Source organism: Salmo salar, chromosome 12 (genome assembly GCF_965601325.2).
Source record: "Salmo salar chromosome 12, fSalSal1, whole genome shotgun sequence".
Classification (NCBI taxonomy): Eukaryota; Metazoa; Chordata; class Actinopteri; order Salmoniformes; family Salmonidae; genus Salmo; species Salmo salar.
Genome location: NC_138302.1, coordinates 52887094 through 52905762, shown reverse-complemented (window position 1 = coordinate 52905762; position 18669 = coordinate 52887094). Strand labels below are relative to the sequence as shown.

Here is an 18669-nt window from a genome sequence, read left to right as displayed (position 1 = left end):
ACAGTAGAGCCATCTCAACCAGCCGGTTCTCGTTCTGCCAAACCCTTTTGCGCACACACGATCACTCATTACTCCACGCCTATTCACCCATACACAGACCCCACATTTGTATAGGAAGTGACGTGTCACATTTTCTGGACTATCCAGATAAATTTGCTCTTCCTCTGAGCGACCCAGCCCAGCCTGGGAGACAGCATATGAACGGTGACGGTCTAGCGCATCCAGCCGTTGTGGTTTCATCTCACTGTGATATTCTCAGCCGGATTTAAAGCTCTCGACATGGAAAAAATACTAAATAATTTCATAGAATTGAAACAATACCACTTTATTTTGGTCACAAGACGGACGAAATTGTGCTTAAAGCTGAAGTTGTAACGAGTCTGCACACATTTGAATGGTGACGCTCAGTGGACGTTTAATAGAACGTTCTCTGTCGGCAGTTAAATTAAATAGTGCCAATATTGTACTGTCATTATGTATGATATTTATTTTACAGTTCTAAGACATTTGAAAGTAGTTTATAATTTGATTGTAACTATATTTAGAAAGCATTTCAGTAATTTCAAGCCATATTGCCCCTTTTTTTTAATTTATTTTTTATAAATAAAAAGAATTACGTTTGGATATGTCCATTTAGGCGGAAATTAAAATGTTGCCCTATTATTCAATTAAGTGCCAAATAAAGTAACAGGGTTGAAGGGTTGCCGATTTCATCTTAAATCAGCCATAAATGGAAGTTTGTTGTGTGCAATAGGGAGTGGCAATTAAATGCAAGCTTTACAAAAACATTGAAATCGTTAAATAAAAATATGCCTGTCTAAGTTTTGACGTGTTACAAAACACCAGAAAAATGGCCAAAAACAGTAGAACCAGCTCACCTGCTTTAACTCTATGATTTCACTATTAGATGTTCAATGTTTCTTTTGGGGAAAAAATATTAAAAGGTATAGTTTCACCATATTAAATCAAGTTCAGTACACATAACAGGGTTGACCTTAAAATGAGGGACAGATGTAAATTAATCACTAATCAATCGCATGACATAAATAATAATCCTCAGAAATGACTTTGTCAAAGTAACAAATGAACTAGGGCTGATGGTGAAACTTAGCGAAGTTTTGTGGTTTAGTGGGTTAAAATACACAGGGTTGACGTAGGGACATGTCAAAATGCAGAATTTTGCTACTTTGATTTCTTCAGATTTATTTCATTCATGTGGTCTATATTAAAGGGCACTTCATTTAATATAACAGGCTTTTAAAATTCAATATTGGTGCACAATTTCTACTTTAAATATTTAAAGTGCCGCAAAAGAAACCCATTTCGTGGAACGACCCATACACGCACTTATTCACGATCTGTCCCAACTTTGGGCCACACCTTGTTTTGCACTGTAGTTCTCTCTGTTGTGTACCTCTGCTTCTAAGAACTTCTTTGGATATGAGGCAAACTCTTTTACCAATCAAGTATGTTGTCAAAAGTGAGTTGTCTAAAACTGGCCATTGGTTACGTGCTGTTTTTAAAAAATAATACAACTGATGCTAAGTAAAGGGATTCTGCTCAGAGTCTTTTGCCAAGTGCTTGGTTGCGAGTAAGATCTTAGGGAATGTAATGGGTGTGTCAGTACTTTTCCTTCTGGTCTGCCAAGTGTGGTCTGGTCTACGTTATTCTGCCCTCTTTCAATGGTTGGAGTTAGTAAATAGTGCCATCTAGTGGCTTATTATGAAGACAACTTTTACTGTAACCCTTTGTGTATAACTATGCTTTGTTTGTTTGTTTGTTTGTTTGTATCAGAAACCCATGAGCACAGAAGATGCTCTAGACTCCCTCTCCTTTGGGTTCACGACCTCTACTGCTCCCATCCCTCAGAAACAGGAGAAGGTGAGACTTCACTATTTCCAGGTTATAATCACTTATGGGTCATGTTCCCTGAAACATACATTGGGTAACAGGATCGTGATTAGTCCCATAGTCTTTCGGGTGAGACAGCGGTCCCGACTCTTCATGTTTTAATTATATGATAGTGATACAATTATCTATTAACAGAAAGTGGAGGACTTGGCTGCCATTGATGCCTTGTCTGCTGGCTTCTCCAACTTCGCTCCCCCTCCACCCGCTCCTGTCAAGGTAAATGAAGAGTGCTGATATTTCACCTTACTCCTCCATTGTAAAACTGTATTCTAAAAGAAATTAGCGTGACATGGTTAACTGTTATGAAAAGCAATGTCAGGGAACGTCAGTTGACATAACATGGTCATAATGACACCTGGCAACATTTTGGCTAGCTTGTTGGACTGCTAACTCGCTAGCCATCTACTGGTTACAATGTCATGGTTCTGATGAATAGCCTGCCCTGCATACTGTTGCAAACAACATGACAATGTCATGTAATTTTGACGTACACCAATGTCGGCTGTAATAGCTTATGACAACTGTTATGTCATGTAAAGATAAGCTGCTGTGAAGACAGCTTTATAGTGAAGGGTTCAAGTGAGCTTTTACCAAAGGGTTTCCCCTCTTCCTCTCAACTAGAACCCAAGCAACAGTATTCAATGGAATCAAATAATCTCTCTCCTCCATTCCAGAAAGCTGAGTTTCAGTCTCCCGTTGTGACCAAGTCTGCTGCTCCCCCCGCGGACAAGAAAGCTAAGGTGGAAAAGGTAAATAACCCCAAAGAAAGCAGGTCCTACGTCATGATCACACATTAATAAGCCATGCGTAATAATGTCATGAGCACTACATAAACACTGACAAACGCTTATGTCCACTGTTATATTGGGGATGTCCATCATTGCAGCTCAGCCAACGGAATCAAATAATCTCTCTCCTCCATTCCAGAAAGCTGAATTTAAGTCTCCCGTTGTGAGCAAGTCTGCTGCTCCCCCCGCAGACAAGAAAGCTAAGGTGGAAAAGGTAACAACATAATGAGCACCACATAAACACTGACAAACGCTTATTTCCAATGTTATATTGGGTTGTCCATCATTGCAGCTCAGCCTGTCATGCTTTGTGGCGGGTTGGGTACTGTACTGTGGCGGCAACAAAAAATATGTCCATGCAAAATATGTATTCCGTGTAATACTTCTGTCGGGTCATGAAGCTGTTATCTATTGACGTTTGTTGCGTTTCAGTTGGCTGACTCCCCAATGGACACCAAGCCTAAGACGGATGAGGTTTGTCACAGTTTCTATCTAACCAATGAAATACTGTTACTGTTGTACTATGTATCATCCCGTGTGCTTGTTGATCATTTAATCTAACCCCTTGTCCCCCTTTCTCTGTCTATGTTTCTTTCTTCATGTCCCTCTCTGTCCCTCTGTCTGTGTGTCTCTCCAGGGTATGTCCCTGGATGCTCTCGATGCTCTGGGAGACACTCTGGCTGCTCCAGAACCAGCGCCCGAACCTCCCAAGATCAGACCTGAGGACATTGTCACGGTACACTGACTTGTATTCCGCCTGTGCTACATTTTGTGTGTGCGTATGCGCGTGTGTAAAACATTTTGGTGCACATTTCTGTTCTGCAGGAGGGGGAACTGACATCAGAGGCGGGTGTGTTTGTGGGTGAGAGGGACGACACTATCCCACCAGAGTACAGGTTCTCAAAGGACAAAGTCAAAGACCTGCCTCCTCCCAAGAAAGAGGTGAGCCCTCTGAAGCCATCAAAAGCCTCATGTCCCACTTTCATCACACCTATAGTAAATACCAGTGGCGACCTCCAAAAGGATCTGATGTTATAGTATACTGAGATTTGAGACACAGTACTCATACCTCTCCCCTCTGTACTCTGTTTTCTCTCTCTCTCTCATTCTCCAGCCTTCCATGGACTCTGGCGAGGCTCTGGACATCCTGTCTGGTGACTTCATGTCTTCCTCTGTGGCTCCAGCTGTCCAGGCTCCTGTCCTCTGCCCCCCAGCTCCTCCCAAACAGGTGCACAACACCCTCTATCATTGGTCGTTAACTTATCAAACCATCCACTAATTGGTCAACTCTGTTAGGAATTGATTTACCCCTCCAATACTTTCATTTTCTATGGGTCTATTGGTAATCTTCTAAGTGAAAGTCACTCCAATGCCATTACTTTAGGGCTATCATAATATGGCATGTCAGTAAGAATCAACCGATATAGCAGAAAGTGGGTTGTCATCAATGCTCATAGCATGTTATAACAGCCATTTTGTCAATCTTATGACAGCCTTAGGAAGGCATTATAAGCTGTAAGTATGTGAGTCTATCTCTCCCAGGCCAAAATAGATGATTTAGCAGCCCTGGATGCCTTGGCTGGAGACTTTGTGGCCCCTACTAAGGCCTCCGCTGTCCAGGCCCCCATGGTGCCTCACTTCGACAACCCCCCACAGGTAAACTCACTGAGGTGTTGTGTGTGTGTGTGTTTATTGTATTCAAATTATATAGTTTGTGTTCGTGTGTGTATGTACAAGAGCTTGTGTAGGTATGTGTGTACCTTGTGTATTGCCGACTGTCGGGTCATGATGTGTGTGTGTGCATGCATATGTACAGTATACCTTGTGTACTGTCATATCATATGTATATGTGTTTTGCCCTTGCTTCCCGTCTATAGATGGCCGTTTGTACATTTGACCTTGAAGCCCCCAGCATGGCCCCTGTTGTACCCGGAGCCGCTACTAAACCCGGAGCCGCTACTAAACCCGGAGCCGCTACTAAACCCGGAGCCGCTACTAAACCCGCAGCACATACTAAAACCACCACTGATGAGGTAACTACGCTACATGTAGACACAGGAGAAATCTAAGGCGCAGTAAGAGAATCAACTGAAGAATAAAGTCCCTGCACACAGCTGATCCGTGTGTGTGTGTGTCTCTCCAGGGTATGTCCCTGGATGCTCTCAATGCTCTGGGAGACACTCTGGCTGCTCCAGAACCAGCGCCCGAACCTCCCAAGATCAGACCTGAGGACATTGTCACGGTATACATGCACTGAACAATAAAGTTATTCTATTCAATTCTTACAATGACTAGCTTACAGTGTAGTACATAGTGTAGCAGTCCCAGTGACCTTTTTTTAAGGATAGAATTCATTTCAGCTCTGCTTGTGGGTGTGTGTATACACGTGTGTGTCTTTTTTTGTTGTTGCGTGTGATGTGTAGGAGGGCAAGCTGACAGAGATGGAAGCTGTGTTTGTGGGTGAGAGGGATGACACTCTCCCACCAGAGTACAGGTTCACAGAGGACAAAGGCAAAGACCTTCCTCCTCCCAAGAAAGAGGTGTGCCTCATATACGCAAAGCACAAGTCATTGGGAGATCAAAAAATACATTACTTTTCACTATGAGACGAAACATAACTAAAGAGAACCAGGAGTTATTGGTGTAAGGGAATTTGATAATCCTAACTACATCTCTTCTTCCTCTTCACTTCTCCTCCTCCCTATCCTCTCCTGTCTGCTCCTCCCCTCTTCTCTTTTCTCTCTTTCTCTCTCTCCAGCCCTCCATGGACTCTGGTGAGGCTCTGGACATCCTGTCAGGTGACTTCATGTCTTCCTCTGTGGCTCCAACTGTCCAGGCTCCTGTCCTCTGCCCCCCAGCTCCTCCAACACAGGTGAACAACACCCTCTACCATTGGTCACTCACTTATCAAACCATCCAGTGATTGGTCTGCTCTGTATAAATCTATGACCAGCCAATACGTGTTTTTATGTCTGGTTGCTTTAAGTGTCTCTTAGTTTTTCATCGGTAGCAGAACAACTCACTTAACATATACATTTTCCCTCCATCTCTCCTCTCCTCCTTTGTGTCTGTAGACCACAGATGACTTTGCCTTGGACGCCCTGGCAGGGGAATTTGTAGCCCCAGCTGTTGCCCCTGCAGTCAAATCTGCTGCTAACCGCCAGGTACTGACACACACACACACTTAATGTGAGATTACTGTTGTCCAATGCCTAATTCACATTTAGTGGCTCAGTCAGATACCCATTGTCAGCAGTGACATGTAACCGTGTGTGTGTGTGTGTGTGTGTGTGGTGTGTGTGTGTACGCGCATGTATGTAGCTGTCTACAGGGACGGTAGATGCTCTGGATGCCTTGTCAGACACCTTAATGAACATGACCCCTATCCCAGAGCCCGTTCCCGTCTCAATCAAGGACATCGTCAAGGTACTTATAAAGGGTGACATGAAGGCTTCATTAAGCCTACACAAGATGTATTTAGTTTAAAGTGTGACCGACTGGAAATTCACTCTTGTGCAACACAACTGTTGAAGGCTATTCCTTGGTATAAAAAAATACAAATAAGCCTTACCTCACTGCAGCGAAACCTTTAGCCTATATGAGCTAATGCTATCTGTTATTTTACCTGAGTCTGCTCTCTGCTTATTCTAGGAGAAGAAGATCATGGAGGAGAAGCTTATCAAGATGGGGGAGAGAGATGTCAGCCTTCCAGCTGAGTACCGGCCCACAGAGAAAGACCGTAAGGTAACATATACAGGGTTGTAGTAGGAAATAAAAGGGGTATTCCTGAAGATACTAATGATAGCGTAAATGCTAACGCTAATACGTGGTAAATGCAATACACCAAATAAAATGGTACTAAACGGCCCTTACGTTATTTTACGCTCTTCTACATACGTGAACTTTCCACAATAACACATAAGTAATACTGTACAATTCTGCCCACTTTCGTCTTTTCTTTTTATATTGGATTAGGACTAAATAATTAACAGTATATACAGTGCTGTGAAAAATTATTTTTCTCTACTTTTGCATATTTTTGATACTGAATGTTATCAGATCTTCAACCAAAACCTGATATTAGATAAAGGGAACCTGAGTGAACAAATTACACAACAATTACATACTAAAGTCATTTATTTCATAAACTAAGTTGTGCAACACCCAATGCCCCTGTGTGAAAATGTTATTGTCCCCATACACTCAATAACTGGTTGTGCCACCTTTAGCTCCAATGACTCTAACCAAACACTTTGTGTAGTTGTTGATCAGTCTCTCACATCACTGTGGAGGAATTTTGGCCCCTCTTCCATGCAGAACTGCTGTAACTCAGTGACATTTGTGGATTATCAAGCCTGAACTGCTTGTTTCAAGTTCTGCCACAATATCTCAATTGGGATTAGGTCTGGATTTTGACTAGGCCATTCCAAAACTTCAAATGTGTTTCTTTTTAACCATTTTCATGTAGACTTGATTGTGTGTTTTGGATCATTGTCTTGCTGCATGACCTAGCTGCTCTTCAGCTTCAGCTCACAGACGGATGGCCTGACATTCTCCTGTAGAATTCTCTGATAAAGTCGTCTAGGTCCTGAGGCAGCAAAGCATCCCCAAACCATCACACTACCACCATCATGCTTGACCGTTGGTATGAGGTTCTTACTGTGCAATGCAGTGTTTGGTTTTCACCAGGCATAATGGGACCCATGTCATCCAAAAGGTTAGCTCCAGTTTGCCAAAAAGCACCTAGAGGATCATCAAGACTTGGAAGAATGTTCTATGGACAGATGAGTCGAAAGTATAACTTTTTGGATGACATGGGTCCCATTATGCCTGGTGAAAACCAAACACTGCATTGCACAGTAAGAACCTCATACCAACGGTCAAGCATGGTGGTGGTAGTGGGATGGTTTGGTGCAGTCATTGCAGCTAAAGTTGGCACAACCAGTTATTGTGTAAGGGGGCAAATACTTTTTCACACAGGGGAATTGGGTGTGGAATAACTTTGTTAATTAAAAGAAGTACAATTTTTTGGTTTGTTATTTGTACACTCAGGTTCCCTTTATCTACTATGAGGTTTGGTTGAAGATCTGATAACATTCTGTGTCGAAAATATGCAAAAACCAAGTTTGGGAAACGTTAATATATTTTTTTATTTTACCTTACTAGCAAGTCACTTAAAAACAAATTCTTACTTACAATGATGGCCTAGGAACACTGCCTTGTTCAGGGGCAGAATGACAGATTTTTACCTTGCCAGCTTGGGGATTTGATCTAGCAACCTTTTCATTACTGGCCCAATGCTCTAACCACTAGGCTACCTGCCACCCCAGTAAGGCAGTATATTTTAATAAGGTTTTGTGTATTTTCTCCTCACAGGCAATGGCAGAGGCCAAAGCCCAGGCTGATGTTAGGCCCAAGCAGGTAAGGTTTCTGTCCAATTGTATCTATAATCGTACAGATCAGTCGTATTCAATGTTGTACTGTAAACCGTATGTACACTTATGACCATCTTCCTCCTTCCTTAAAGCCATCTATGGATGACAGCAGTGCCCTCGACCTCTTGTCTAGAGACTTCTCTTCCTCACCTGGTCCTGCTGCAACCTCAGTAGTCGTGACAACAAAGCAGACACAGCCCAGTCTGGAGGTACGTACATAGGGCCCGATTCAGACTTTTTGACGCGTTTTGATTTAATAAGCACTTCTCAGTAGTTGGTATTCAGACTTACTGAATGCAGATGCGTAACGCACTCTGCAGGTGTGGCTGCCTTGCACGCTCTCTGCATTTGAGGCTACTAAGCCCATGAAACTGGTCTGCAAAATTCTTGATATTTTTAGCTCAGACTCCATGTCATCATCAGATAAGACCTTATGTGCCTCTGCTACTCTATCATGGCCTCTTTCACACAGGTACATGTTAATCATTTTTTTTTGTCAATGTACTTCTTCAGTGTCATTGTCTATTTTTTTCATCACTTACTGCTGCTCAAATGGACTTCTTCCCTTCTCTTACTTCCTTGGCTGCTCTTTCAAGAACCTCAAGGGGGCCTGCTTGTTTTACATTTGTTTAGACAGGGCATGATGATGTCTGCTCTGTAACAATAAAAACTATCTTGAGTTCATATGCATGACACCTTGCAAAAATACTTAACATATTATGCATAAAACGGACAAAATGTAATCATCATGTGTATGGTGGCCATTGGTTCAAACATTTTGACTATATTAGCCCACACAGCTACAAGGATGCACTTTCATGCTAAGTTTGGGACCTCATATTGTAGCATATAGAGACCCCAACTGATGTATCTACTTTGGTTTAGATACAAGCATCATGAAACATATAACACAATACATTCATTTGACATAATGAAAATCAGTTTTTGCTTACCACTTTTTCCATGTGGTTTCTTCTTTCACAGACTCCATGAAATGATGACTTCTTCCTACATTTTTGGTCACATTAATTTTGTGTATGGTTTCCTAGAAACAGGGGGTAGCTCAACTAACCCTTTGGCTCAACTTACCCCACTCTCTCCTACATTTACCTAAAGCCATCCCTTTAAATACGGTGTACCTTTAGACAATATAGAGATCGGGTTCAGAATATTGGGTATCAATGAAAGAAAGCCATCTAAATTTATGCATATTCATCTCCATTTCAGCACCAATTGGTAGATTTAAAAATACTCTGATCTTGTAGATTATTGAGGGTTTATGAAAGTATTTATGAATCAGAAATAACAGGTTTGGAGAGCCTTTACGCACTAAATGTATTGATGAATTAAAAAAATGGTGGTTTGATTCATCCTGAAAGTTGCCACATTCAGTTGTTCAATCCATTAAATATTAGGTGAGGAAAGTGCAGAATAGGGGTTGAACAATAGTCTTATAAATGATGCAAAATGTAGCTACAAGTTGAAGGAAACTAACGCTAAAGTGACAGTTATAAATGTATGTGGGTATTACTGACAGTGGCTACCAATAGTGGCTAATATTTAAAATTCTACAGCGCATAAATCAACTCAGTACGTAAATCACTAGCCTATGTCAATCTACTATCCCCCATAGTAGAACAGGTAACCTACAACAATGGAGGCTGGTAGGAGGATGGGCTCATTATATAGGAGGAGAATGGGCTGGAATTGAATAAATGGAACGGTATCAAGCATACACTGCGTGCACAATTATTAGGCAAGTGAGTATTCTGATCTTATCATTGTTTCTATTCACATTTTCGAACTCCAAACCATATAAACTGGAATGCTTATTGGATTTAATCATTTTCAGGTGATATGTATTTGTGTAATGAGGGAGGGTGTGGCGAAAGACAAAACTCACTTTTCCTTTGTTAAACATTCAGGTTTGAGGTTCAATAACATTTTGGATTGACTGAGAGCATTGTTTGTTCAACAATAAAATTAACCCCGAGGTATACAATTTGCCTAATAATTGTGCACGCAGTGTATTGAAACCGCATGTTTGACTCCATTCCATGAATTCCATTCCAGCCATTACAATGAGCCCATCCTCCTATAGCTCCTCCCACCAGTTTACACTGGAAGATGAACTTGCCATTGATTCTCTGGTTATGGAGCAACAGATATGGTTGTTGGTTGTCTTACAGCGCCCTCTAGTCTTATTGAGACGTATTACAAGTCTCCCGTATCACTTTACCATAGCCCTCCCTGAAGTTATATCCACACTGAACAAGGTGTCAATTTTGTTTATTGCAGAGCAACAGCAAGTCAAGGTCTAAGTCAAAGGTAAGAAAACTAGACCTTAAGACAACCAAATGAAATTAGATCCTAATAATCATTTGAGATGCATGCCCATATTCATGTGATTTGATATAAATGTCCTCTAATTGACTTGACCTTTGACCTTTTGTCTCAGAAACAACAGGAGGAGGACCCATCAGCCAAAGACCACCTGTCTGGAAAGATGAGTTCAGATGTAGTGCCAGGATCCAAAAATAAGGGTGGCAAGAGCTAGACCTCTAGGTAAGGACTTGACCAAGTACCTCAGGAGCACAGATTTCAAAAGTAGCCTACAAGACTCAACCAACTTGAAACAATGTGACTGAGATGCTGCAATGCAGGCTTCTATATTCCTTATATTCCCTAAAGTACTAGCATACATACAATTTACTCTGATTTAGTATCATAGTACAGGATTTTTTTGTCTTCTCCTGTGAGATTGACTGATGTGTTTTTTTTAATGTATTGCAGGTTTCTAGCGCACTACATGTCCCCTGCCACATGGAGGCGCCACTAGAGGGAGCTGCTGTGAACGATGATTCTATTTTTCTAAATGGTGGAGAATGTATACTGGATGAAAAACAAACATGACCACACACACACACTTACACACACATGCTGTGTGCAACGCCTTTCCTGCTTGGTTTCGCACATGACAGAAGATTGTACTTGTTTTGGTTTCTTTCCTTTGAGATGAGGAGAGCAAAATAAAGAGCGCGTGAGAGAGAAAGAGAAGGAGAGAGAGTTTGTTGTAATTTATTCCTCAAGATTGACAGAGCATCTGTCCAATCCTGTGAGAAAAATATAATGGAGGTGTTGCCCTAGCTAACAGTCTGTATTGCCCCAATGTTGCAGTGACGTTGCTTCAGCATTGCTACAATGTTGGGTAATAGTGAGTGTGATCTGGGTAATAGTGAGCGTAATCTGGGTTTAGGAACAGTATGTAGTGGGTATATAGGATTGTGATGTCTTTGCAATCTTGTTGTACACAGTAAAGCAAGTTTTCTATTATGTGGACAGCCAACATAAGACACTAGCGTACAGCATAGTCTGCTTAGTTTGATGATAATACTTAGTTTACAATATTGAAACGTGTAAAAGGATTTACAGGAAGTGATCTGCTTGGTACGGATGCATCTGATAGCTCATGCAATACTATATATTTACTTTCTTGATAGATATCGCTTTACAGAAGGGTCTATATGTGTGTACTTTGCCTCGTAGAAGCATGTATTGGTTTCCGAAAGTGCACTTACAAGTAAACTTGGGTGGTCACTACCTCTGTAAACTGCCTTTTATTTGTATACTGTAAAACAGTCCCAAGGGCTATCACTTCTACTCTAAAAGTCAAAAGCTGGTATGACAGAATTCTACATATAGTATTTCGGTGCAGGTCTCAAACTCAAAACTTGAGAGATATTTTGGAAATGGGAATTCTAATTTAATAAAAATATATGTGAAAAATAATTGGTTTGCTGTGTGTATTCGAGTGTCTGTAGTAACTACTTGTGCCTCAACAACCGAAAAACAGAATCTCTTTTTGTAGCTAACATGGGGTAGCCTAAATGTACTTTGCCCTATAAAATGGCAATAAGAAAATGGCAAAAACAATTAATGACCGTAGTAGAATACACAATTTGTAAGAGGGTAATTTGGTATAGGGAACTTACTGTATATTTTGTTGCAGTAAAGGAAATACTTTTTTATATATATATTTTAGAAAGGATTTCACATGTAATATTAGGAAAATCTTTATCTTGTACAAAGCAGCTCCGTACTTTTTACATTTTGTTAAGTTTTACAACGCTGCTTCCTCTGATATTTTTCAAGTGCAACAGCCTTGTACGCTTGTAGAGTAGAATTTCAATAGATTTCAAGTGTTTGTAAACAAAAAAATTGAATAAAAAAGATGTGTAGCTTTACCATTTCTGTCTCATTCAGATTGTAAGAGATGAGTAATATAAAGTAATGGAGATTTCACATTAACATGTCTTTACAGTTACAAGAACACTCACATTTTACATACACTATGGTACAATCATTCAAGTATTCCAAAAATATTGCTTTCTTCCAAATATACAAAACTGAATAGCATGGGGAAGAATTCCAACAATTTGAGGCATAACATTTTAAATTACTTTTATGGAGGTTTCACTGAAGAGCTTGTGTCTTTGGTAATATTTACAGAACATGGAAGTCAGAAAGTGAAAATAATCTTATTACAGCATTATAAACTTAGTTATAATCAATACATCTCCATTTATTAGAGTAATGACATGAATCATATTCACAAAGCTGCCATTAAGCCAGTATGTTGATGAAATGAAGAGTGATAATTAGGCTATTTCAACTAGATAAATGGTGTTACAGTTAATGTATCAAATATAATCAATTGAATAGTTCATAGCAACGAGACAACGTTGCACCATCTTGTTTCCCTCTTTCTCAGTGGAAATCATTGTCTGTGAGAAGAAAAGACAAGGAACAGCCGTGTCATAAGCATCACTAACTACATTGTGAATGTCAGGTCAAAGTTTCAATCTGTTCAATATTTTTTTTATGTAGTTGTTTTGGTTCTGTCTTTTTTTTCCCCCAGCAATAATTGTAATTACTTTACTATAAACACTGACCAATAATATTCCATAAAATATATTATTATGCAAAATCATACTTCAACTAACCAATATGTTATTTTTGTGTTCTTATGTAGCTTGTACATGCTGTTTTTACTATCCTATACTAAAACACGCCGCTCAATTTAAAACATAAAGGAATATTTAGATGGTTGTGGAGAGTTTATTCATTGTGTACATGTTGAAGATTAGACTAGTCTGTTGTTGGCTATAGGATGTTGTTTCCCTGGTGCTCCCATTCTCGGCCTGAGTACAAGAGAAAAACATAAGAGCTTGTCTTTCTAACTAAAAACTCTGTTGGGTCGTTTAGGGGAGAAAACTCCCAAAAGTGTGGACCTTATGTGCGTTTACTATGAAAGCAGTCTCAATTTATGTCACACTGTAAAGCTGAATTTCCGCGATGCAGATTGAATAGAGTCTTAACAGTCTGGTCCATAATTATTGGCACTCTTGATAAAGATGAGCAAAAAATATAATAATTTCGGACCTGTTTGCCATAGTAAATAGGTAAAACTGACTTTGTTTTGTAATAATGTGGGCATACAAATAATTGTAACATTTAAAAATAAATCCGGTCTCCTGTGTGGCGCAGTGGTCTAAGGCACTGCATCGTAGTTGCTAGCTATGCCACTAGAGATCCTGGTTTGAGTCCAGGCTCTGTCGCAGCCGGCCGCAACCAGGAGACCCATAGGGCGGCGCACAACTGGCCCAGCGTCGTCCGAGTTAGGGGAGGGTTCGGCCGGCAGGGGTGTCCTTGTCCCATCGTGCTCTAGTGACTCCTGTGGCGGGCCGGGTGCATACACGGTCGCCAGGTGTATGGTGTTTCCTATGACACATTGGTGTGGCTGGCTTCTGGGTTAAGCGGCATTGTGTCAAGAAGCAGTGCGGCTTGGTTGGGTTGTGTTTCGGAGGATGCGTGGCTTTCGACCTTCGCCTCTCCCGAGTCCGTAAGGGAGTGGCAGCGATGAGACAAGACTGTAACTACCAATTGGATACCACAAAAAAGGGGTAAAATATATATATTTTTTAATTAAAACATTTTTAAATAAATATTGATATATTATTAATAATAATAATGTAATTCATGTATAACATTGAAATACACAATGTGTATGATAAATGCCATAAATTATAGCTGAGTCACTAGAGCACGATGGGACAAGGACATCCCTGCCGGCCGATCCCTCCCCTAACCCGAACGACGCTGGGCCAGTTGTGCACTGCCCCATGGGTCTCCCGTGGGAAAGTTTGGGAAATCCCAAACAGCTTGGGAAATTCCAGAAAATTATGTCATGGCTTTAGAAGCTTCTGGTAGGCTAATTGACATAATTTGAGTCAACTGGAGGTGTACTTGTGGATGTATTTCAAGGCCTGCCTTCAAACTCTGCCTCTTTGCTTGACATCATAGGAAAATCAAAAGAAATCAGCCAAGGCCTCAGAAAAAAAATTGTAGACCTCCACAAGTCTGGTTCATCCTTGGGAGCAATTTCCAAATGCCTGAAGGTACCACGTTCATCTGTACAAACAATAGTACGCAAGTATAAACACCATGGGACCACGCAGCCGTCATACAGATCAGGAAGGACACGTGTTCTGTCTCCTAGATATGAACGTACTTTGGTGCGAAATGTGCAAATCAATCCCAGAACAACAGCAAAGGACCTTGTGAAGATGCCGGAGGAAGCAGGTACAAAAGTATCTATATCCACAGTAAAACGAGTCCTATATCGACATAACCTGAAAGTCCGCTCAGCAAGGAAGAAGCCACTGCTCCAAAACCGCCATAAAAAAGCCTGACTACGGTTTGCAACTGCACATGGGGACAAAGATCGTACTTTTTGGAGAAATGTCCTCCGGTCTGATGAAACAAAAATAGAACTGTTTGGCCATAATGACCATCGTTATGTTTGGAGGAAAAAGGGGGACGCTTGCACGCTGAAGAACACCATCCCAACCGTGAAGCATGGGGGTGGCAGCATCATGTTGTGGGGGTGCTTTGCTGCAGGAGGGACTGGTGCACTTCACAAAATAGATGGCATCATGAGGAAGGAAAATTTGGTGAATATATTGAAGCAACATCTCAAGACATCAGTCAGGCATTTAGACATCAGTCAAGCTTGGTCACAAATGGGTCTTCCAAATGGACAATGACCCCAAGCATACTTCCAAAGTTGTGGCAAAATGGCTTAAGGACAACAAAGTCAAGGTATTGGAGTGGCCATCACAAAGCTCTGACCTCAATCCTATAGAAGATTTGCGGGCAGAACTGAAAAAGTGTGTGCGAGCAAGGAGGCCTACAAACCTGACTCCGTTACACCAGCTCTGTCAGGAGGAATGGGCCAAAATTCACCAAACTTATTGTGGGAAGCTTGTGGAAGGCTACCCAAAACATTTGACCCAAGTTAAACAATTTAAAGGCAATGCTACCAAACACTAATTGAGTGTATGTAAACTTCTGACCCACTGGGAATGTGATGAAAGAATTAAAAGCTGAAATAAATCATTCTCTCTACTATTATTCTGACATTTCACATTCTTAAAATAAAGTGGTGATCCTAACTGACCTAAGACAGGATATTTTTACTAAGATTAAATGTCAGGAATTGTGAAAAACTGAGTTTAAATGTATTTGGCTAAGGTGTATGTAAACTTCCGACTTCAACTGTATTTACTATGGCAAACATATACAGTCAGGACCGAAATTATTGACACCCTTGATAAAGATGATCAAAAATGACTGTATAAAATATATGATTCAAATACTGAGCTATATTGTATGCTACATTTGTATATGTAATTTTTTGTAAAAAAAATTAAAATTGGAAAGTATTGTATTATAAACCCTGGGTTTATAGTATATTATTTTATACTACTAAAATTGCACAGAGAAATAGATTTTGTTTAACAGGTAAAAAAAAAGGTAGGGTTCAAAATTATTGAAACTTATTACGAGGATAACGACATTGGGATTGGAGAACACATTTGGAGGGATCTTAGACCATTCCTCCATACAGAATCCTTCCAGATCCTTGATAACCTTCGTCTGCACTTCTGGACTGCCCTCTTCAATTCAAACCACAGGTTTTCAATGGGGTTCAAGTCCAGAGACCGAGATGGCCAGTGCAAAATGTTGATTCTGTGGTCAATGAACCTTTTCTTTCTGGATTTTGATTACTGCTTGGGGTTATTGTCTTGCTAGAAGATAACCTGCGGCCAAGTGTCAGCCTCCTGGCAGAGGCCACCAGGTTTTTGGCTAAAATGTCCTGGTACTTGGTAAAGTTCATGATGCCGTTGACCTCAACAAGGGCCCCAGAACCAGTGAAGGCAAAATAGCCCCATAACATCAAAGATCCACCACCATATTTTACTGTATGTATGAAGCATATGCTTCTGTTTTGATATTGTATTTCCATCAACTAGGTTCAATGCTCTTGTTTTGTTTGGTGGGCAAGGGTGTTTCATGTGAGTGTATATACTGTAAGTGGGTGTTTCGTAAATACATGAGGGTATGAGTGGGTGTACACATATGCAGGACTCACGATTGCAGTGGCATATGGGGACGAAAAGGAGGAGGAAGCCACAGCCAGCAGCAATTGGGCCCAAATGATCAGATCACAGGATGCACTAGGGTCCATCTTTCCCACTGCAAAAGCATAAGTCAAACAAGGAACACGTTTTTGTTCAACCACATTGGATAATGGCAAATACCCAGTCAGTGTAACTTTGGTTATCCAAAACAACCCTATCAATGATGATTAGAATAATGTTGATGATGATGATGATGAAGCAAAACTTGGCCGATGTACATCTGGTTACCTCTATGCCTGTGGTCATTGGTGGCGTTGTCGTGGTTGTTTTAGGTGGAGTGGGGTGTGTTAGCATGGATAACTTTCAGACCGTTTAAAACGTATTTAGGCTATAGCTTTGGCTACAATAAACCTCTGATTGAAAAACCCTTGTTGCCATTGTTGTCTAAAACGGGATTATTCTGATCATATTAATGTATGTAATGTAGCCTAGCTAGTTTACCCACCTGGCCCAGCAAGTCAAGTTACTTCGCCAAATACTTGCGCATTACCGTTGATTGATGCACAGGTGTAAACCACATTATCTCGCGCCTTTTTGAAAGCCTTCAATAATATCAACATGTCTTTGTTTATCTGGTCCCCACTGAAGACTTCGGTGTGAAAAAAGTATGTGCTTTTCTTAATTCTTGGAATTTAACGCCGCAATAAACTCCATTCTAGCGTTGTCCTTCACTCGAAACCAAATCACCATGTTGCCCCTAGGTTTCGGTCTCTATCCTTTTTCTCTGTTAGAGAACTCAGTTCGAGAGTTTTTGATAGCGTTTGTGAAAAGAATTGAGATTCAACAAATAAATACATCAATTATTTATTTAAAGATGTATTTAAAAAAAAGGGAATTACTGAAACGTGATCAATTATACAACTGGGTTACAAGCTTATAGCCTAAAACCATTTTGTTCACAATAAAACAGTCTAGAGACAAACCTACAACACAACTTAATTTACCCTTCACATCGAAATTTAAATAGCATTAGACAATGCTATTTATTACAAGGGTATTGTTTGTTCCAATAAAAGTTGCCTATTTAGTCAGTTTACTACATGAATGCCAAGAACGTTGTGCTAATTGTATTTCAGATTGAAAAAGCTAAAACATTATATATAGCCACACTTATGAACTAGGCCTATTGGAGTGCATGTATTCTGGCGACGTGGAAATCCATCGATTACTTTTGTTTAAACTATCCGCCCTACATTGAAGGGAATAAACCCATAGGCTATACTATGCTTACCTTGACAAAAGAACAGTGAAACAAGTGTCTGTCTCCACTTTTGGACCATTTTAATGTATTTTGGCACAGCAATACTTTCAAGATCTTCATCATGGTATGTACAGTAGAACCCGGTGTGATGAGGAGCTCCAAACGACCTTAAACCCCGCCCCAAGTCATTCTTCATCCCTGTTAAATCGATTCATTGCAGGAGCCATTGCAGGTGGTCTGTAAAGGCTGCTCATGCAGAGCCCACCAATCCGCGCTGCGCCTCACAACAGGCTGGCGGCTTTGTGCACAAATTGCACGCGGTCTGTGCGCTCACCCACAGCACAATGTGGCGACAAAAACGAGGTAAAGACTAGGCCAAATACGAGTCAAACTTTCAACGGGGGGAATGAATGTAAGACAAGAGCAGCAGCTGCACTTTTGAGGACGAGATTCTGTGCTGCCCGGTTGATTAACATCTGGTGCAAGAATATCCGAAGAATATCATCAGTAGGCCTATAATTACAACGGCTATTATCGAGCCTTGAGACTATTTGTTTCAAATAATGTTAACAAAATGTTTTATATTTCTTTATTTGTAGTATTACTATTATATTTGCAACAAAATGTACTTATCATGTAGAACGCCTATATCATGTCCAAATTAGGCTATAGGCCTATATTTCACTAATCTACAGTCTAAATCAGTGCATGGTGTCAAAGTTTAATAGATAGCCTAGACTTTAACAGATTAGACATCTCAAATAACCCTGAAAGAGTTTCACACAGCCATA

General features: G+C 40.5%; 1 protein-coding gene and 1 pseudogene across 27 annotated transcripts in view; one reads left to right on the top strand and one right to left on the bottom strand.

Annotated features, from left to right (window-relative positions):
* ical (Calpastatin) overlaps positions 1-11923 on the top strand; it is a 63390-nt gene extending 51467 nt beyond the window's left edge. For 26 of the 27 annotated variants that reach the window (XM_014131747.3, XM_014131763.3, XM_014131762.3 and 23 more), the window contains 21 exons: positions 1795-1881; positions 2047-2127; positions 2586-2660; positions 2839-2913; positions 3132-3173; positions 3337-3435; positions 3525-3641; positions 3814-3927; positions 4242-4355; positions 4577-4732; positions 4843-4941; positions 5123-5239; positions 5458-5571; positions 5774-5863; positions 6021-6125; positions 6351-6443; positions 8076-8120; positions 8227-8343; positions 10433-10462; positions 10593-10699; positions 10928-11923. In XM_014131747.3, the coding sequence (XP_013987222.1) occupies positions 1795-1881; positions 2047-2127; positions 2586-2660; positions 2839-2913; positions 3132-3173; positions 3337-3435; positions 3525-3641; positions 3814-3927; positions 4242-4355; positions 4577-4732; positions 4843-4941; positions 5123-5239; positions 5458-5571; positions 5774-5863; positions 6021-6125; positions 6351-6443; positions 8076-8120; positions 8227-8343; positions 10433-10462; positions 10593-10691 (1869 nt within the window). In that variant the 3' untranslated portion in view covers positions 10692-10699; positions 10928-11923. The remainder of the gene's footprint in view (positions 1-1794; positions 1882-2046; positions 2128-2585; positions 2661-2838; positions 2914-3131; positions 3174-3336; positions 3436-3524; positions 3642-3813; positions 3928-4241; positions 4356-4576; positions 4733-4842; positions 4942-5122; positions 5240-5457; positions 5572-5773; positions 5864-6020; positions 6126-6350; positions 6444-8075; positions 8121-8226; positions 8344-10432; positions 10463-10592; positions 10700-10927) is intronic. The other variant, NM_001173691.1, reaches the window with a different exon arrangement.
* Positions 11924-12930: 1007 nt separating this feature from the next.
* LOC106565301 (uncharacterized) lies at positions 12931-18411 on the bottom strand (annotated as a pseudogene).
* Positions 18412-18669: the final 258 nt, after the last annotated feature.